The 22334-nt window shown below is 38.1% G+C and overlaps 1 protein-coding gene across 4 annotated transcripts in view; it reads left to right on the top strand.

The window, feature by feature from the left end:
- The first annotated feature begins 63 nt into the window (after positions 1-63).
- The window catches only part of TRAPPC8 (trafficking protein particle complex subunit 8), a 70306-nt gene continuing 48035 nt past the window's right edge, over positions 64-22334 (top strand). For 2 of the 4 annotated variants that reach the window (XM_080685957.1, XM_080685956.1), the window contains exons 1-6: positions 108-591; positions 6779-6973; positions 10851-10934; positions 16107-16196; positions 17467-17641; positions 19881-20034. In XM_080685957.1, coding sequence (XP_080542083.1) covers positions 435-591; positions 6779-6973; positions 10851-10934; positions 16107-16196; positions 17467-17641; positions 19881-20034 — 855 coding nt within the window. In that variant the 5' untranslated portion in view covers positions 108-434. Of the gene's footprint in view, positions 592-6778; positions 6974-10850; positions 10935-16106; positions 16197-17466; positions 17642-19880; positions 20035-22334 lie in introns of all 4 variants that reach the window. The other 2 variants (XM_080685959.1, XM_080685958.1) reach the window with 2 other exon arrangements.

The raw sequence follows: 22334 nt of genomic DNA, 5'->3' as shown, positions 1-22334 counted from the left end.
TCCGGTGCTAGCGTCCAATCGGCTTCCGTCGCTCTCCACTTCCTTCTCCTCCGCTCTGTCCCCGCCCCCATTGCCTCCTTTAACGCCGTCACGTGAGGGGCGAGCGCGGGGGCAGTCGGGACTAGTTCTGCCGGTGGGTCAGGGTTCGGCCTCAACATGGCGGTTCCGGTCGGGCAGTGACCGAGGTTTCGCGATCGGAAGGATTCCCTGGGGCTGGTCGGCGTGTCCGCCTCATGGGTGGGACGTGAGCCGCCGTGGCGAGCGCGGAGGAGCGACGGTGACGGGGCGGGGTCGGCGGCGTGGGCCCCGGGCGCCGAGGCGGCGGAGTCGGGTCCTTGGATTGGTCTCGAGGCTTCCCTGCGGGGCCCCGCCCGGCCGGGTTAGGCCGGCGGGCGGCGGCCGGGGCTGCTGCAGCCGCGGATCGGCCGTGAGCGATGGCCCAGTGTGTGCAGTCGGTGCAAGAGCTCATCCCGGACTCCTTCGTGCCCTGTGTGGCCGCGCTGTGCAGCGACGACGCCGAGCGGCTCACTCGCCTCAACCACCTGAGCTTCGCCGAGTTGCTGAAACCTTTCACTCGCCTCACTTCCGAGGGTACGTGGTCTGCCCCCGGTTCCCCGAGCGTCCGCACGCGGGGCCGGGAGGGAGGCGGGGGCGGGCGGGGAGAGGGCGATGTTTACATCCCGGAGGGCGGCGCGTGCTCCGCGGCCGGGCCCCGCGGCGGGGCTGCGGGCGGCGGGGCCAGGAGGGAGCCTGTCCGGACCGCGCGGTCCTGACCTCGGTTCCTCCAGGCGCTTTCCTTTCACCTCCAACCAGCCGCCTGGTAGGTAGTTTCTGCAAAGAAAACGTGGGCCGCCGCGAAGGGCGAAGAGACTGGTCTCCGCGGCCCCGAGGAGGGGAGGGGAGGAACAGGGAGGGGAGGGGAGGGGGAAGCTGTCAGGTGAGGCCCCGGGGAGAAGCCGAATCATCATCCCCTGGCTGTCAAACTGGACTTGGGGGATTGTTTCTGACAGCAACGAGGCTCATCTCTTTCTAAGCTCCCGTTTAGTTATTTTACTTTTTTTTTTCCCTTTGAAAATTTAAACTTTTTCTTAGGTCTGTCATATTTTACTTCTCATCAAGAAGATAAAAAAGGTATTATGGAAATAATAAAACTTGAAACAGCCTTTGTCTAATGGACCTAGGGAGTAAGAACAAATGGTTCATTTATAGGGAAGGAAAAGTCCTAACATTTGGTTTTTCAGGTAAAAATTAAATCATTAGTAGGAATGTGTCTTTTATTGAGGAGCTACCTGATTTTTACAGCTTTAGAGTCTTTATTGGGAAAAAACAGGTCGAACAGAACTCCAGGTATGACTTATCCAATGCCTTTATCTGTACTTTGCAAACAGAAGGCAGCAAAGTATGTATGAAACGAAGGCTTCATTCAGTGCAGCTGTGTTGCCCACCAGTGGTCGGCAAACTCATTAGCCAACAGAGCCAGATATCAACAGTACAAGATTGAAATTTCTTTTGAGAGCCCAATTTTTTAAACTTAAACTTCTTCTAACGCCACTTCATCAAAATAGACTCGCCCAGGCCGTGGTATTTTGTGGAAGAGCCACACTCAAGGGGCCAAAGAGCCGCATGTGGCTCGCGAGCCGCAGTTTGCCGACCACGGCCCTAGCCGGTCTGGCCCAGTGGGTAGAGTGGTGGCTTGCGACTGAAAGGTCCCAGGTTCCATTCCAGTCAAGGGCACATGCTGGGTTGTGGGCTCCATCACAGTGGGGGGCTTTCAGGAGGCAGCGATCCACCATGATTCTTTCTCATCATGGGTGTTTCCATCTCTCTCTCCCTCTTCCTTCCTCTCTGAAATCAATAAAAGTATATTATAAAAAAGACAGCTGTGTCAGGTGAAGGACTATGATGGTGATTTGGTTTGTGCTGTGCCGTAAACTCAGGCGCTCACATGCCTCAGGTGCGCTCCTGGGTGAGTAGCTGCTGTCTGAGCTCCTGGGTGCTCACAGCAGAGAGGAAGGAACACAGTTGGGGAGCGCTTGGGCTTTCTTCAGCCCGGGCCATCGCCAGCTCCTCCAGTGTGGCACTAAGTCAACAAGATCAGCTAAGTGCCCTACATTCCTCACTTCTTTGAGAGACGTGCGTGCTCTTCCCAGCTTTGTTAATAAGTAATAATGCTAATACCCGATACCTGTTTTCCGTAGCTTTTCTCCTGTAGTCTGTACTGAAGTCTATGGGGCAGATACTGTTACTGTCATTGTACATTTGAGGACACTGAGGCAGAGTTAGCGTGTCCTGTCTTACATGTGGGAAAGATTTAAACACAGGCCCTGGGACTCGAGACAGGCACTAATCAGGTCATCTTACCTCCTGGCAGTATTTAGAATTACTTATTCACATGGGCAGCAAGCAGCACTAGCCAATAGAAATATAATGTGAGTCACATACATAATTTAAAGTTAGTGTTCACATGGTGAAACAGTGAAAAGAAACAAGTGAAATTAGTTTTAATGACTGATAAGTATATTACTTAACCCAGTATTTCCAAAATGTTATTTCAATATATAATCAACATTAAAAGATCATTTAAAAAAATCCTCACTTGAGGATATGGTGTTTTGTGTTTTGTTTTGTTTTGTTTTTGAGGATATGTTTTTATTCATTTGAGCGAGAGAAAAAGAAAAAAAAAAATTGGTTGCTTCTGGCAGGTGCCCAGACCTGGGATCGAACCCACAACCTGGGTATGTGCCCTGATTAGGAATTGAACTCGTCACCTTTTGGTGTATGGGGAATACACTCCAACCAATTGAGCCACACTGGTACGGGTTAGAAAGATCTTAATGAGGGGACTGGGCGGAGTGGGGCAAAGGAGGGAAAAATGGTGGACATCTGTGATACTGTCAACAATAAATAAAGAAGCAACCAATGAATGCATAAAAAATCAATGATTTAATTTTTATCTGAAAACCAAATTTTAGGACTTTGCTTTCTCTATAAATCTAGATGACCCCACCTAGATTAAATTAAAAACTTGTTCTTACTCCCTGGCCCATTAGGCAAAGGCTGTTTCAAGTTTTATTATTTCCATAATACCTTTTCCTTAGATATATACTATTTTTTATTTCCCAAATTTATTTGAACATGGGATCAGTTTTTCAGAAACAAGCTCTTAACTTTCTTGAGGAAGCAGTATTCCATGGAGTAGCATATACTGAGAAATATTACTTCATAATACAGTATTCAAGATACTATCTGGTACCTATAAAATTAAGAAAATGATAGATTTGAATTTAATTTTTTTTAACTTTAATGGAATTTTATTGACTTTTTAATTTTTCTTCCATCATCATTTATCCTTCCTATACTCTCTTACACACCCCTTACCCCTTTTCCGGAAATCACCACACTGTTGAATTTCATTTTGAAACTGAGATGTTATATGATATACTAGTGATCCCATGCATGGATTTGTGCACATTGAAAGGAAATTAATTAGAAGGTAGCCGGCAGGGAGTGACTGGGCGAGATGGGCTGGACATGCCCTGGAGCCCGGGGCGTCTGGGGAGTGAGCAGGGCCCCTCTGGCAGGTGGGGTCCCTTGGCCTGGCCTGCGGGGATCCGGTCGAAACCAGCTCTCCAACATTCCCCAAGGGGTCCTGGAGTGCGAGAGGGCACTCTGCAAAGGTGTGCCACTGCCAAGTCACCACAGCTCTGCAGCTCCTGCATTGAGAGTCTGCCCCCTGGTGGTCAGTGCACGTCATAAGTACTGGATGGTCAGACAGTTGCTTAGCCTTTTATATATATAGGTAGATAGTCTCCTTTTGTGCAGTTATAATCTTAACGAAGCCTTAATATAATTTAGTTCTGAAGCTTTTGAATTTAAGAGCATTTTTCTTAATTCTAATTAGCTCTTATATTGTGATATTCCTGTTTCTATTATCATTTAACAAATGACCCCCAAACTTAGTACCTTAGAAACAAAAGCATTTATTGTTTCTCAGGAATCTGGGAGTGGCTTAGCTGGATGCTTTTGGCTCAGGGTCTCTCTTGAAGTTGCAAGTGGAGCTGTCAGCAAGAACTACAGTCACCTGGGGCTTGAGGATCCTCTTCCAAGCTCACTCATGGTTGCTGGCAAGTCTCACTTCCTCACTGATATTGGCCTGAGACCTCCGTCTGTGCCACGGGGGCCTGTCCATAGGCTCCCTGAGTATCCCGTGGCATGGCAGTTAGCTTCTTTCAGAGGGAGTGATCGGAGAGAGAACCCAGAATAGAAGCTGGACTCTTTTATAACCTTATCTCAGAAGTGCTATTCCATTGCTTTTGCTGTGTTCTGTTGGTCACACAAAGCAACCCTAGGATGTGCGAGGTGACTACACAAGAGTGTGTGTAACAGGAAACATCAGGATCATTGGGGGCCATGTCAGAGACCGGCTGCCACACCTATTAATTCATTTCTGGATTTATTAGGGTTACCTAACTGATAAGCCCACTCTGAATACAGTGCAAAACTAGAATATCCTTTTTGTGTTAATAGGCCAATTTAAAACTTTGAGAGAGGTTTATCTATATTTAATATATATATATATTTATTGATTTCAGAGAGGAAAGGAGAGAGAGAGAAAAACATCAATGATGAGAGAGAATCATTGATTGCTGCTTCCTGCATGCCCCCTACTGGGAATGTGTCTGGATCGGAATCTAACTGGATCTCCTGATTCATACATTCCACGCTCAACCACTGAGCCACACTGGCCAGACTTGAGAGAGGTTTAATACACACATGGCTGCTCACGATATTCAACAATTATGAACTAACTTTAAGGAAAATACTTATTTCTAAAAATATCAGAAATGTACCATAATATTTTCTTGTTTTTTGGTTTCTCTGTTTCATAGTTAGACTAGCTGGAAAGTTTAATTAGGGAGAGAGCTCTGTGTGTGTTTAAGTTAGAAAAAATAAACAATTACAGAAGAATGCAGAGAATACAAGAAACAGCCAGCTTCCCACTACCCAGAACCAACAAATATTAACCTTCTTGTCATATTTACTTTGTGTCTTCTTCTTTCCTTTGAAAAGAAACCAAACGTTAGTGATACCTTTGAAGTCACCTTTAAACCTTCCCTTGGTCTCATTTCCTTCCTTCATAGGCAACCATTATAATGGAATTTGCATGTATTTTATTTGTACTTTTGTACAAATATTTATAATACAAGTGCACATATTCCATATAGTTTTTATAAACTTGTTGTTTTGTTTTTTTTAATTAAAAGCTTAGAAATCAACAGAGATTCACAGGAAATTTAGGAATACAATTTTTACAGTTGTAACCTTATTTAAAATACAGGCAGGCCTGAAATTAAAAGTTTAGTGGAAAGCATTTTCCATTGGGAATAAAAGTCATTTTTTTATGGGTAGGTATCCAAAGCCAGTTTTCCAGAGTTGCCTCTTATTTGTATACAGTGATTCATGATGTTCTTATAATAGTGTGTTACACCTGCTGCCTCCATCACCTCTTGAGAACTTAACTACATGATTATGTATGTGCCAGGCCTGGGGCTCAGTGCTTTACACTTACTATCTCACCCAACAATATCCCACGTACATCTTTAAAATAACCCTGTGGAAGTAGGTTTTAATCACATGGTACAGATGAGGAAATTGAAGAACAGAAAAATTAAAAGCTTATTTGGTAACCCGGTTAATAAGTGGTGGGTTGGGATTTAAAACAAAGTGTGACTCCAGCCCTAGCTGATTTGGCTCAGTGGCTAGAGCGTCAGCCTCTGACTGAAGGGTCCTGGGTTTGATTCCGGTCAAGGACACATGCCCGGGTTACGGGCTCGATCCCCAGCAGGAGGTAGCAGATCAGTGATTCTCTCTCATCATTGATGTTTCTATCTCTCTCCCTCTCCCTCTCTGAAATAAATAAAAAGATATTTTCTAAAAAAAAAGAAAAGTCTGACTTCAAAAATAGGACCTTAATATAATGGGCTGCTCTCTAATACTACTCCGGAAACTGCTTGAATTTATTTTATGAAAAGCTAGGCTCACATTTCCTACTGTGCACTGTGGATACTGTCTTGGTATAATCTCCTAAGAACCTACATCTTGGCCTGACGCTCTGAGCCACTGGTTATAAATCACATGGACTTGAGGCAAGACCTGTAACAGGGTATTGGGGATGGGAAGAGGGATTTGGGTGTTGATTTTTTAAAATAGGCTTTATTTTTTAGAGCAGTTTTAGGTTCATAGCAACATTGAGCAGAAAGAAGAGAGTTTCCTTATACCTTCTGTTCCAGTACCTTCCCACTATCAACATCCCGGGATTTTTATGATAGTACAATAGTGGCTGAGAATGCAGGAAGCACACTCGGGGAAGTAGAGGAATCCCCAGTGCATCATTTAGTTCCCCTTTCTTCCCCTTTACCATTTCCAGCCTTGATACCAGACTTCACACTGCTCTGGACAGCCGCAGTGTGAGGTGAGAATTAGCGACGTGGTATGTACGGTGGTTGATCCCTGGCAATTCCAAACAGGAAGAAGGAAAATACATACTGTAGGGACTGAGCAGTAGCATTGCGAGGGAAGGTTAGACTGTCTGGCTAGCCCTTCTGGTTATAAGGGAATGTTGTAAGTCAGTTGTATTTATGGAAGGCTGTTCCACTAGGAATTTCTGGTTTGATCATCTTTTTTGTTTGTAAAACATTAACCCATTTTTTTTTTATTGTTATAGTTGGGTTGTTATGAATTGTGTAGAATTAATTTCATGTTTTTCTTTCCCCTAAAGTTCATATGAGAGATCCTAATAATCAGCTTCACATAATAAAAAATTTGAAGATAGCAGTAAGCAACATTATCACCCAACCGCCTCAGCCTGGAGCCATTCGGAAACTTTTGAGTGATGTTGTTTCTGGCAGTCAGCCTGCGGACGGACTAGTAGCTAATGTGATTACGGCAGGAGACTATGACCTCAACATCAGTGGTATGTAATAAGGTTTATCATTTTTAAAAGGAATTGTTGTTTTTTAGAAAAAGTAATTCTGGAACTTAGAAATCATTTAACAAACACTTAAGTGCTTACTGAATGATAGATCTGGAATACAATGTTGAAAATAGCAGTTACTGCTTTTAAGGAAGTTAAAATCAAACTAGAGGCCCGAAATTCGTGCAAGAGTAGGCCTTCCTTCCCCTGGCTGCTGGCACCGGCTTCCCTCTGGCACCCAGGATCCAGGCTTCCCTCGCTTTTGTCTGGAAAGTCGTCCGGTATAATTAGCATATTATGCTTTTATTATTATAGATAGATGAGTAGGCAGCCATTGAAACTGAATTACATGATTTTATTTTATTTTTTCATAATAAAATTGTTTTTATAGTTCTACTTGTGAAGCTAATAGATGCTCCATGAGGGCATGGACTTTGGCTCTTTATTTTACTCCTAGCACCTAAAATAATGCCGCCCTAGAACATGTATATAATAAATATTTCTTGAATGAAAGAAAAATGGTAGATGAAAAACAACATATTCTTTTGTGACATAAATAGTACTATAATTAAATAGTACTATAATTAATGTATGGGTAAACATTTAATACTTTTTTTTTTTTTTAATATATTTTATTGATTTTTTACAGAGAGGAAGGGAGAGGGATAGAGAGCTAGAAACATTGATGAGAGAGAAACATCGATCAGCTGCCCCCTGCACACCCCCACTGGGGGATGTGCCCGCAACCAAGGTACATGCCCCCGACCGGAATCGAACCTGGGACCCTTCAGTCCACAGGCAGACGCTCTATCCACTGAGCCAAACTGGTCAGGGCCATTTAATACTTTTTGAGTGCTTTAGTGATACACATTTTCATGATAAGATTGGTGGGTGAAATGATACATTAATATGTAAAGTGAGTTAGCAGTATTTGGTGTGACTCTCAGTATGAAAAAGAGGGACATGGGATAGGTTTTTAGAGGGAAAAGATTAAAAGTACATCATCTAATCAGGATATTTCAGTAGCCTAATAAAATAATCTTTTTAGGTCAGTGCAATTTATAAGAATTTAAATTATTTAAAATAATTGCATCTTTAAAGATTGTGGTAAACATACTAAGAGAACTTAATTGGTATGTTTTAGGTCACAAAGTTAGTTGGTTATACTTGTATAGATAGAAATATTTGTAAAATTATATTGTTTTAAGTGTTCATAATTTTTCTTTGGTGTTAACTAATTTTAATTATAGCAAGATAAGTTAACTTGATAATTTCAAGTTTAGAATATTATGGTTATCTTTCCATATCAAAAGACTCCTTCCTGAAGTTTTCTCCTGCTCCATGGGGAATGATAGCCTTCAGTGGGAGAGAGATGTGGTAGACAGAAAATCTAGATATCACAATGGTTTGTGGCTCTCCAAAGGCCTGTGCTACATAAATGGATACATGGTAAACCTGTGGTATTATTTAAAAGTATTTTTTGGGGGGAAGGACTAGGAAAGAAAAAGGCTCATGGGGGAGATAATGAAATAAAAGTTGCAAAACACCATTCTTCTCCATTTTGGACTGGTTACTGTCCAAGGCCTGCTCCACAGCTGTCATCCCTGGGATTTCCTTCCCTTCCCTTCTCTGTAGTCTCTCATTCATATCTTTTTGGGCGTATTTCCTGGGTTTGGTGAAGGACATCTCCAAGTACCTTCCTAAGAAACTCTGCTGGGAAGGGACATTTTTTGAGAAATGAATGTCTGAAAAATGGTTTTATACTTGATTTCTTATATACTTTACTTTATATATTCTAAGTTAGAAATAATTCCTCACAGAATTGTTTCACGTCTTGTAACTTCTAGTAATGTAAAGAAACTATGCCATTATGATACGTCTCCCCCTATTCCCTTCAACTTTTAGAAGCTCTTCCATTTATTTTGAAATTTCATGTTGGACCTGATTTAACTCCTTTTTTACTCATTGTATTGTGTAGCCCTTTTGATAATCTGGTCATGCATAATCTTTAATCCTGAGAAATTTCTTGTGTTTTTTGTTTTCTTTGCTCTTTCCAGAACGACTGCTGTTAGCTGGATGTAGGGCTTCCTGAGTTACTCCTTTGATGTTTTCATCTTTCTTCTAATATTGTCCATCTCCATCTCTTAGGTCTTTTTGTTTTACTTTCTGGGGGATACTCTTGACTTTATTTTCTATTTTCTATTGAAATTTTAATATTCCCTTGCTCTCGATTTTTCTTTTATTTTTTAAAAATACGTTTTTATTGATTTCAGAGAGGAAGGTATAGAGAGATATAGGATCAATGAGGAGAGAGGATCATTGATTGGCTGCCTCCTGCACACCCCCCACTGGGGATTGAGCGGGTAACCTGGGATGTGCCCTCTCCGGGAACCTGTGACCTCCTTGTTCAGAGGTCGACGCTCAACCACTGAGCCACTCCGGCTGGGCTGATTTTTCTTTTTGTAGCATGTAGTTCTTACTTCCTATTGTGGTAACTTAATTCTGAGAATATTAATAAATGGTTAAGTTTTCTTCTCTTACGATTTTTCTCTCATTTGTATTATTTTTCAGTTTGTTTTGGTCTCTCTTTCATATTGGAATCTTACCTCAAATGTCTGGTGAGCCCTTGGCATTATTTTCTATTTCTAATTGAGGCATTAAAACCCTGACTGGGCATAGCAGAACTTGTCTTCTCTGTTGGGCAGTGAGACTGTAATAGGCTTGAACGTTACCCTGCTTTTATTACTTATAGTTCTTTAATATGGGGTCATTTAGTTTCTCGAGAGTAAGTTTCTCAAATCTGATGTCTGGCTGCTGGAGGTGGGCTTATTTTTTAAATGATGTGTTAAAGTGGTTTGGTAGATAGTTTATAGGAACAATATGGTCATGATTTGGGTGTGAGAAATTATTCTATACAGCTGACTTGGCGTGGCTCAGTGTTTGAGTGTTGACCTGTGAACCAGGAGGTCACAGTTCAATTCCCGGTTCAGGGCAAATGCCCAGGATCTGAGCTCCATCCCCAGTGGGGGACATGCAGGAAGCAGCCGATCAATGATTCTCTCTCATTATTTGATGTCTCTCTCTCTCTCTCTCCCCCTCTCTGAAATCAATAAAAATATATTTTAAAAAATGTCCTGTGTATTAATCCATTAATAAAAGGACGATTGCAAAATAATAGTATAAAAATTTACTTTATCCAGTTAAATTACTTACATTCTTAGGCCCCTGCTAACACTCCACCTACAGAAGGATTGAGTGCTGTTTGTCTTTAAGCACAGGTGCAGGCACTGCTTTATAGCGGATTCCCTCCAGGCAGATTTTAAAAAGAACCCCCAGTGGTTTGGATAAGCTACATCGCAGAAGAAAACAGTCTCTGCAGCTTCTCTCCCTGCTCCTGCTTTAAGACATCTCCTATGTTGGTCTTAAAGACTGGGAATGAGATACGCCGAAGCACTGAATGCATTAAAAATAAAATTCCGTTATAACAGTGATACTCTAGAGCAGTGGTCGGCAAACTGCGGCTCTTTGGCCCCTTGAGTTTTTAGCAAAGGCCAGCTTAGGAGTACCCTAATTAAGTTAATAACAACATACCTACCTATATAGTTTAAGTTTAAAAAACTTGGCTCTCAAAAGAAATTTCAATCGTTGTACTGTTGATATTTGTCTCTGTTGACTAATGAGTTTGCCAACCACTGCTCTAGAGATATATGAGTGATTTTATCCATTTCAAATAAGATATTCTCTATGTCTGGAAAAATACTTCTAATTTTTGCCATTAATGTGAATCAGCATACTTTTTACCCATTCTATTTAAAAAATACATGTTATGTCTTTACCTCATAAGACTAGCTTACCAGTGCCATGTTTTCTTCATCAGATTGGTCAGTTAAAGCTAGTGTTCCTTGGTACAGGAATTGGAAAGACACATTGATGGAAATGAAAGAATCCTCATTAAATACAGGTATTTTCTATGTTGATCTGAGTTTTCCAGATTGTTCTCACTCCTGCCTATTATCTTTTTTCTACTCAGCTACTTTTTAAAAGAAATATTTGTCCCAATTAACATCTGTCTAATTTTTCTAAAACAGGCAGTCTGGTGATGCTTGTGCAACTTACGTTATCAATCTTATCATCTATTGTTTATTGTTTACTCTTGATTTACATTGTCTTCTAAATCCAGGTATTGTTTTAGAATAGTATAATTTGGGTTACACCTTGTTTTGATAAGGAAGAATGTTTTTTCCTACTTTTTTCTCTGGAGAGTAGTCATGTGTAAACAGTATTTTAGAGGATTGTTTCAATATTCTTTAATATTTTTTCCTAAATTTTTATGTAAGAATAAAAAGCATAAAGAATGCTTTTAAAAATGACAATTACTTAAAATATGTCTAGTGCAATATAAGAACTTATTTTTCCAATATCTTAAGGTATTTTTCATCATCCTGTGAATTATCAATTACTGTCAACTAAGAAAGTGCAAGAATGATGAAATTGCCTAGAAAGATGATACAGTAGTGAAATAAATCATTACTATTATATCATCCTTCAGTTTTAAATTTTGTGTTGCCCATAGTATATTGCATCTTTCTATTTTTCATACCAAAATTGATTTTATTGGTGGCCTTTAAAAATTTTTCTATCCAAGAATAACCTGTTTCTTCTAGTAGCTTTCCTCTTTGTTGTGATCTCTGTCATTTCATACCAGTTGCTTTCTTCTAGTTTTTGCTAATTCATGGTTTTCTCTTGAATGTTAAAATAGGTCAGGAAAAAGGAAGCATATTGGAAACATATTGAAAGTTTTGGGTTGTGTAGGTGATACTTTCCACAGTTGTCTCAGATCATTTTCTTTCAAGAAGTTACAAAGGAAGAATGAAGACATATTTCATTCAAATATTCAAAGATAAATGAAATTACCTTTGCCTTCATTTTTTCCTTTTGAACGCAGATGAGTATTGAGAACTTTTAATTTTTAGTCCATATTGGCAAAGAAAATACATTTGACAGTGGAAGACACAATTTTTTACAATTAGCCAAATCAGAAATGAGGGCAGTGTAACAGTAGCATTCTAGAATAGTACTGTCCAGTAGGAATTTGTGAGCCACTTATATTGTTTTTAATGTTCTATAGCTACAATAAAGAATATAAAAAACACGTGAAGCCCTGGCCAGTGTGGCTCAGTTGGGCATCGTCCCATGCACCCAAGGTTTCTCAGTTCAATTCCTGGTCAGGGCACATGCCCAGGTTGTGGGCTCGATCTCTGGTTGGGAGGCGCAGGAGGCAGCTGATCAGTGTTTCACTCTTACCATCAATGTTTCTCTCTCTCTCCCTCTCCCTTCCTCTCTCTCTAAAAATCAATTTAAAAAAATCTTTAAAAAAACAGGTGAAATTAACTTTAATACTATATCTTCTTAATCCAGACTATACAAAATATTATTTCAACATGTAATTGGAAATTTTACTTTTTTTGTACTGCCTTTGAAATCTAGATCACATCTTAATTCAGACAAGCCACATTTCAAGTGCTTGCTAGCCACATGTTGCTAGTGGCTAACTACTTACTGGACAGCCCTGCAAAAAAAATTACTATTTATTTTTTTTTCTGTGCCTTTATTCTGTAAATAATTTGTAAAGTGAATTAAAAATACAGTAAAATATCAAGGGTCAGTTAGATCCAGTTAGTAAATGGCAATGACTATTTTTTCCTGATATACTGAGGACAAAAAGGAATGTAGTTTGACTAGAGGACAATTTATTTTTAAAAGATCTTCCATTGTGGTGTCTTAGAAATGTAACGATGGGGCATAAGTAATCATGACCCTCATCTCTTTGGAATACTTTGATTTTTCTGAAAATACTTGATTAGAAGTAGTCTCCTCAAGAATAGTTCTCATGGGTGTTGTGAAAATATAAGGTCAGTATTTCTTGGTTTTTAATATTATCTAAGACCTTTCATGATTTGCAAAATGCTCGTAAGTTTTGAGTTATGGTTTCAGTTTTTTGTAGCTTTTATATTAAGATTCTCTGTATTAAACAGTATTTTCTGATAATCATAGAGTATAATGTCAAATATTTTGAGGCTATACATTTATGTAATTAAGTATTTTACATTTAATTATTTAATTCCTTTCCTTTACTAGGATATTTTTATTCTGAATATATACTAGTACAGAGTGGGGCAAAAGTAGGTTTACAGTTGTTCATATGGAAAATAATAATTTGCTTTCTCAACTAAATATTAGGTTTAGAATATTTATGTAATGTTCTAAATATATTTTTAAAAATAAAAAAATAAATCCTCTGTCATTTCAAAGAAAATAACAAATAATACTGTAAGAATAAACTGTGTTTTGTGTACTCACAGCTGTAAACCTACTTTTGCTCTACCCTGTATTTAGTTTTGGTATGTTACTACTGTTTATCTAAAGTTGCATAGTCATAAGTGCCAACATGATTTGTAATATGTTAGTATTTCTTAGTTTGATAGTGTTTTCTGGCACTTTCAGCTTTTGTGAATGATTAGGAAGGGTAAATACGTGATTTACAGGTGATGCTTACATTTAGGATATTCAGTCTTTCTCACCTGCAGATTTGGGGTCATTAAATACTTTGGGTTTCAGTAGGATAAGGACCCAAGTTGCTCTAGGTTTAATTCACTGCTGTAGCCCTTGTTAGACATTCGTTGGGAATAGTAATAACTTCGTGTCCCAAATCACTGGCACTGGAAAGGGAGCGAAGAAGGATGGTTGGGAGTTAGACCATCACGTTGTTTTCTGGCCCTTCGCTGCCTTCTTGAACCTTCCTTACCAAGACAAAGTGCATTCTGCATAGAGAAGCTGGTAGGATAACATGGTTGTTCTTTAAATTCCAAAGAAAGAACACACAGAGGAGGAAAGTGGTATGGGCAAAGTACCAATTTCATCCTCAAGTGAGTATAAGAGAATTTATAAAGGGAGAGAATTGTCACTAAATGTTGAAGTCTTTTGTTAACAAGACATTTTGGGTTACTCTACAGCAACATAAGACTATTATGTTTTCCACTTTCTACAAAAATGTCATTTGAAAAAACAAAACAAAAAAATGTAGGATGCCCTTGATTTATTGGCATGTAAAATAACTGAAGGAGGACTTCTTAATTAGCTCCTTAAGGAAATAAAAGGCTGAAGGGAAAATTTACTCTCTCAATGTGAATGTGACCTTGAAAGATAAAACCCTCTTCTGCCATATATATTTTTAAAATTTTCCTTTGTTTTTCATATCCTTAGTGAGTACCCAGTGTCCTGTACCAGTATTTAGAAAGTATTATTTCAATTTAAGAACGTGTGTGTGTATACTTGCTTTTTTAAAATTTAACTTTATTTTGAAATATACATATATTTTTATTGATTTCAGAGAGTAAGGGAGAGGGAGAGAGAGAGAAACATCAGTGTTGAGAATCATCGATCGGGTGCTTCCTGCACGCCTCCAGCTAGGGACTGAGCCCGCAACCCAGGCATATGGCCTGACCAGGAATCTTGGTTCACAGGTCGATGCTCAACCACTGAGCAACACTGGTCAGGCATTATTTTTGCCACTTTTCATATAGATTATAATATTTCTGGGAATGTTTCTTTTTTCTATAGCAATGAACATGAAATTGTTACGCTAATAGCCCTCCTAAACAATATATGGGTTATTCTCTTATGGCATTTGTTGGAATTAAATGTTTGTGTATGTATGCTACCAGGTGAAATAAGCTATTTGGTCAAGCTGAATAGCTTTTTTCTCTTCTACCTTCCCACTCATTTAATGTAGTATTAAACAGAAAATCTATTTGCTGTTTTCAGTGATTAAGATGAAAATAAAAAATACATATGACTTGGTAATTGGCATAAGAAACTGGGAATAGAGTGTCCTTTTAGAAATACTGTGATTTAGATAATCTACTTAAACCTAGTGACTAAGTTTAAGTTCAAATAAAAAAATGTTAGAATAGTTGTAATGTAAAATGCTTAGCATGGAGCAAGAGGGATTTGGTATTTTAAGAAACGCTTAATATACAGTACATGTATTCAAAAAGTGAAAACACCTATCTTTTATATTTGATTATAAGGTAAATATGCTTTGAAATTCCATGTAAAGAGGTTTTGTTACTGTCATAGTCAAGTAATTAAATTACAAAGTAGTGTTTGTCAGCCTTGCCACTATTGACATTCAGCCATACAATTCTTTGAAGTAGGGGGCTGTCTTGTTCTGTTTATTTATTTATTTTTTAATATATTTTATTGATATTTTACAGAGAGGAAGGGAGAGGGATAGAGAGCTAGTAACATCGATGAGAGAGAAACATCGATCAGCTGCCTCCTGCACACCTCCTTCTGGGGATGTGCCCGCAACCAAGGTACATGCCCTTGACCGGAATCGAACCTGGGACCCTTCAGTCCGCAGGCCGACGCTCTATCCACTGAGCCAAACTGGTTTCGGCTTGTTCTGTTTATTGTAGGATGTTTTGCATCATTCCTCTTTCCCTTGATGCCAGTAGCACCCCCTTCTCACTCGCAGTTGTGACAACCCAAAATATCTCCAGACATTGCTAAATGTTTCCTGGAGGTTAAAGCCACTCGCAGGTGAGAAGCAGTGTTCGGAAATGATATATTTATGAAAAGGAGCTACTTACAACAATGTGACTAGTGGCAAGAACACAGAACTTCAGTTCTAAATTGTTTTACTCATGTAGGTGATATTTAAAGCATTAATAGGTAAATAAATTGTGGGATTATTATGTAGGTTTGGGAATAAATCAGTTTTATATTTGCAAATATATAGGGTGTGCCAAAAAAATGTATACACTAACAGCTCATTCTATTACATTTTGAAATGAAAATGTATTTTAATAAGTACTGCCTTTATAATTATTCATAGTGTGTATACATTTCTTTGGGACACCCCCTGTATGTACTCTGATATATGAATGTATTTGTGTATATGGCTTTATCATATATACATCCTATGTATATATTAAAGCACAGGTGAAATGCTTGTTTATTGCTAGAAATTACTAACTTATGCCTTTAAGGAGTATGGACTTGAAATTTTGTCTGTTGTAAACTGATTCTATTGAGAAATTTTAACTGTTTTGTTTATGATTAATTTTAGCTACTACTCCATGGTTTGAGTCTTACAGAGAGACCTTTCTTCAGTCAATGCCTGCATCAGATCATGAATTTCTGAACCACTATTTAGCGTGTATCCTTTGACCTTTTTGTTCTCTTAAAATCAAATGTTTTGAAAGTTACTAATCTCAGAAATAGTTATATGAAGGCAAAATTGTTGAAAGGATATAGAGAATGTGGATTTTTAAAAAAATATATATTTTTATTGATTTCAGAGGGGAAGGGGAAGGGAGAGAGAGATAGAAAACCAATGGTGAGAGAGAATCATTGAATGGCTGCCTCCAGCACGCCCCCTTATGGGAACCGAGCCCATAACCCGGACATGTGCCCTTGACCAGAATGCAACCCGGACCCTTCAGTCTGCAGGCCGATGCTCTATCCACTGAGCCAAACCAGCTAGGGCTGGATTATTTTAAAATGGATAATGCTTCAGAAGTTTTCGTTATTGTTGTGTTAAGTGGCATCCTAGATAGGGATTGGTGTAATACATTAATTTTTGATTATAAAATAAGGATACTGAGGGATTGCTTATTGTTTTTCTTTATCCCCTAACTCAAGTGGTTTATGCACAATAACTTTTTAAAAATAGTATGTTTTTAATTATTTTAGAGAGAAAGGAAGGGATAAGGAGAGAGAGAAAGACACATCGGTGTGAGAGAGACACATGGATTGGCTGCCTCCTGCGAGTCCCCTACTGGGGGTTGACTGAGACCCAGGCGTGTGCCCTGACCGGGAATCGAGCCATCGGCCTTTGGGTGCAGGGATGGCTCTCAGCCAGCTGAGCCGCACAGGCCAGGGCGTGCATAATAAATTGAGCCATTTTAGAAAGAGAAGATGGAGCCTGCCAGTGTTAACGGCTTGTGAAGATAGCCTCAAAATTAATTGCTTTTGCAAAAGCTCATATTTAAAAACTTTTTCAGTTTTTTAGTAAGCTGTTTTGTAGCTATTAACCTCCTTTGACAGTTAATGGTTTTTTTAGTTTTTTAAATGTGATTACAGAGAAAAGTTAAGTGGTAGGATAGAGTATAAAACTGCAGGGAAATGGAATGGGAAGGAGCAAGATTCAGCAGAATGGTTGGATATATTGATAGTTGTACGATTTTGATATTGTCCGTTTTTATTTTCCATATTGATATGTAAATGACCTAACAATGTCAACAAAAAATCTCTAAGATTTAGAACCTTGAATAACATTAGAAGTGTTGGAGACATTTTGTGCTTGCTGTGAAAACCTATGATATCAATTTTTTTGGCTCAGAAATTATCTTCCTAAGTTTATTTTAATAGGATATTTTTATCATTGAGTGGTAAGTGATAATTACCTTAATAACATGGTTTATAAGGTATGCTGGTAGCATCATCTAGTGAAGCAGAACCGATGGAACAGTTTGGAAAGCTGTCACAAGAGCAGCATCGAATTCAGCACAATAATGACTATTCCTACCCCAAGTGGTTTATACCAAATACACTTAAATATTATGTACTCTTACACGATGTAAGTGCAGGAGATGAACAGAGGTAAGCTTTCCATTTTTAATTAAGAGATTTTCTTCTTTTAAATGATATGACTTTAATTTGAACATGGTTTATTTAAATTTTAGGTATATTTTTCATCTGAGAAAGTAAAAATTGAGTAAAGAAAACATATAACTATATCTTTTATTTCAGAGCTATAGTTAATAGCTGAATCATTTTATGTTAAATTTCATATGCTTACCCAAACTTTTCTTTCACTGTGAATCTCTGTTAGCATAATCATTGTACACAAGTGCTTGCCATTTTACACCTATAGGTCTAAGGTGTTACTTCTTACTTTATATAAAATTATTTCTCATTTTCTCTCTTTTTTCCTTCCCAGTTTTCGTCTGACTTTTCACTTCCTGGCTGTTGCTTATAGGCACTTCATTTTTCCCTCTTCACTCTCTTGTCACTTTATATTTTTAGCCTTGATGTTTTTCACAACCTCAGAAACATCCAAACATTTCTTTCTTATGTTCCCTTGACTGTTTATTATTAGTGATTTGCTGTAGTCCTTTTATCTTTCAGATAAGTGAATAACATCTTTAAAAATTTCTTAAAAAATAAGATAACATTAAAAGCAATTTTACTTGCGGAGTTGACTTTGACGTTTGGTTTAAGATGCATATCAAATCCTTTGTTTCTCACTTTTCTGATGTCACAATGACATTTATAATACGCAGTTGAGTAATTATTTCTTGCCCTTATTTTGAGCACAAGCCACCTTTTTAATAAATTTTTCTCTATAAAACCAAAGAATTATTTTGAGGATTACTAATCTTTGAAATCATAAATACTCTGTAGCATGTAGGATAAAGAATAGAAATAATTTTGAACTGGTTAAGATTAGTTTCTGTCAGTTAAATATGTTATGTATCTTCTAGGGCATTTAAGTGGTAGTTCAGGTATTAGATTAGTGCAGTGGTTGGCAAACTGCGGCTCGCGAGCCACATGCGGCTCTTTGGCCCCTTGAGTGTGGCTCTTCCACAAAATACCACAGCCTGGGCGAGTCTATTTTGAAGAAGTGGTGGTAGAAGTTTAAGTTTAAAAAATTTGGCTCTCAAAAGAAATTTCAGTCTTTGTACTGTTGATATTTGGCTTTGTTGACTCATGAGTTTGCCGACCACTGGATTAGTGATGCACATGTTTAGCAGTATCATTGGTAAATCGAGCAGAAGTTTAGTTTATTGTACTTGAGTATATGTACATGCATGTATCCTTACATCTGTGTTTACAGAAATTTATAACTACTTTTCTAACCTTAATTTTATAGTATGTACTATGGTTTAATTTAATTGTGTGCTAGGCTTGTCATTTGCATAGTATTAGCAATTTGAACATGATATATAAGGTTTTCCAGGACTTTTGTTTTTGCACCAGATGGCTGATTGACTAAAAAAAATACCTTATTTAAACTAGATTAGCTCTAAGTACCAAAATTTCATTTTTCCTCAGAATATACTGTTTACTTCTTAGGCTGTTTTGTCATTTGAATTATTTTATTTCCCACCAGTGAGGAGGTTTAGTTAACATAAAGTATGGAAATCAAAATGCTTTTTGTTACATCTGATATACAGCTCATGGATATAAGTATTATAAATTTTGCAAGAAAAATGGAATGATTTTATGTAATAAATTCTATGGCTGCTCTTCTTGAGTTCTGTCTCTCCTCTTCTGTACTGTGTCCCTTTGGAGACAGCTAAGTGAAGGGTAAACTGGCAGCTAACGATGTTTTGTAAGTGTGGGGTACTGTACTTTTCGATTTCAGCACTTGTGTTTTTTTGATAAACGTCTGTTCTCTAAGATAGAATTTCCCAAAGTCATATTTTTTGAAATCCTCAGAGTTGAAAGAGTTACAGTACTGTTGCTGCTCTTTGTAAATTCATAGTGCACATTAACAAATGGAAGACTTAGAGATGGTTTGCTGCAGCGAAACTGACTGTTTACTGTAATTCCCCAAACTAGTTTGACCACCAGAACTCTCTTTGAGTAACATAGGAGTAGCTTGCAAAATTTTATTCCATGAAACACACTTTGGAAACCCTGCTTTATCCAAGCTAGATGAATTTCAGTTAAGATCATTATCTTTGTTTTCATTTGAAAATTAGTCTATCTCTAATTTTCTGTTCTGCCTTTTTAGAGGATTATTTTTACATCATTTTAAAATTATTTTAGTATCTTTTATTGCCTAAAGTCTGCTCCCTACTTACCACAAACGTTTTTCATTTTTTAAATTTAGAGCTGAATCCATTTATGAAGAAATGAAACAGAAATATGGAACTCAGGGTTGCTATTTACTTAAAATTAATTCTCGAACATCTAATCAAGCATCAGATGAACAGATACCAGATCCTTGGAGTCAGTATCTTCAGAAAAATAGTATTCAAAACCAGGTATATGTAAAAAACAACAATGAAGCAAACTATAAAAGCTCTATTTCAGTTTTATGACATAATTGTACCTGTAGAATTTTTTATATCTTAGTTTAACTAATAGAATTAATATTTATTTTGGAATCTGGCTAGCTTTCATTCATCACCATGTGAACTCTTAAATCAGTGGTTCAAAGCTATTTTTAACTAATAATAATTCCTGTGTTACTCCTTTCAGGTACATAATATCAATGTTAATTGATCTTTTTTCCTGAAAAGATGAGAAGTGAATTACACATTGAGAAGTGAATTAAGTTGGCTAGAATTTTTGACTTGTACATTTAATTCGTTATGAATGCTTATCGTCAGTTCTTTGTTACTCACGTGCTGTGGGGTTGCCTTCCTTCATTTTTAACGTGCTCTTCTATGGCCACCTTTTAGGGCTCATCCTTCTTTAGGTGGTGGGTGGGCTTTCCCCATAACTCCTGTGATTCCTTTCCTTGGAGTTTTCAGGAAGTGCTGATTCTTCCTAATCTACTTTCTTAATCTAGAGTTCCATACTAATGTCAACTGTTGTCTGAAATGGGTTGGTATACGGTTTCACACTGTCAGACTTTGTAAAAAAATATGTTTTTATTGATTTTTTTTAGAGAGAGAGGAATGCAGGGGAGAGAGAGTGAGAAATATTGATGAGATAGAAACATTGATAGGCTTCCTCCTGCACAACTCCTGTTAGGCATCGATCCGCAGCCCGTGCCTGTGCCATGACCTGGAATTTAACTGGTGACCTCTTGGTGCATAGGACTACGCGCAGTCCACTGAGCTACACCCACCGGGCAACACACTGTTAAAGCATTGTCTGCCACTTGGTAGTAAATAGTCAAATGACAGGTTCCTAAGATTAGTTCAGATAATCCAGAGTTGACTGGTTTTTGTTTAGAAGTAGGATTTCTTAAGTAAATGGAAAATATTTTTATTTTGTATAATTAAACAACATTGTATTCTCTATGTGATATTTTAAAAAATATCAATTATAAAGTTTGTGTAACTTTTGATCTATAAATATTTAATAACCTGTTTATTTGCCCTACTTTTCTATATAGAAATTTTGATCCACATATAGTTCTGTACTGATATTTGCAATATTGAGATGATTACTGACCTTCTTTAAGATAATGCTGAGGAAAGGTGAGAAAAAAAGAACCAGTTAGATGTGAAGGGGCTCTGTGTTTTAAAATGGTCCGAAGGCCACACTCAAAATAGGAATAGTAGTGGAATATTCAGTTTAGAGCCCAGTATCTAATGTTGAGACTGTTCAGTTTGAGAATTTTTAACACAAGACCAGAATTATCAACGATTCTAGCTTATAACCCTAGAGGGTCACGATTGGAGGATAGTGTAAAGGTTCCCGAATCTAACCCCTGTTTTCTAATGCTTTAATTTCCTCTGAACCTGTGAATGACCTCAGTTACAGTACGCACTATCTTCCCACGTGACCCTTTCTATCTCTGAACAGCTGAGTGAGGGTCAGCCAAACATTTTCTCCATTTGTTTGTACTCATGTGTCCTGTGAGGACTGTATGAATTTTCTGTTGAGACAACTTTCAAAATATAGGAGGATGGCGTTCATGTCCCCTTCTGTATTTTTCCAGGCTAAATATAGCAAGTTTTTTTCAAATTTTTCTTAAAGGGTTTAGACCAGCCTTGGGCAAACTACGGCCCGCGGGCCGGATCCGGCTGTTCTATCCGGTTCTCTTGCTCTCCCCTCCGCTCCTTTACTTTGAATTTGTATTAGTTCACACAAACACTCCATCCATGCTTTTGTTCCGGCCCTCCGGTCCAGTTTAAGAACCCATTGTGGCCCTCGAGTCAAAAAGTTTGCCCACCCCTGGTTTAGACTGTTTTTTGTCGTGATCACTTTCCCCTTATTAAATTCTATTTTATATAGGATTTGGAATAATACCTCAAACTTATTGGTCTCATTGACTACACTGAGTATTTTTAGTTTATTTGTTCAAATAAGCATTGCATTGGATATTTTTCTAAAACATTTTGATATGTTCAGTATGCATGTCAACCTATTAACACTGGGTTCATGACCAGGAGGTTCCATGCCATCTCTTTTCCCCCTGGCTTGCCTTTAGTAGTACATTTCTTTTGCTGTTATTCCTTACTTAGATGCATATACAGATATTCATATCGGCTTGTATCCATCACTTATAAACAGATAGACTGGGATAGAGATCATTTGAATCCAGAACTATCAGGGTAGTAGATTGAATGAGAAAGGAAATTTAAGAATATAGTAGGTGTGGACTGGA

The sequence above is a fragment of the Plecotus auritus genome, assembly GCF_963455305.1.
Source record: "Plecotus auritus genome assembly, chromosome: 8".
Taxonomy (NCBI): domain Eukaryota; kingdom Metazoa; phylum Chordata; class Mammalia; order Chiroptera; family Vespertilionidae; genus Plecotus; species Plecotus auritus.
Note: the sequence above shows the minus strand (reverse complement) of the source record. Positions and strands in the feature narration are given on the sequence as shown.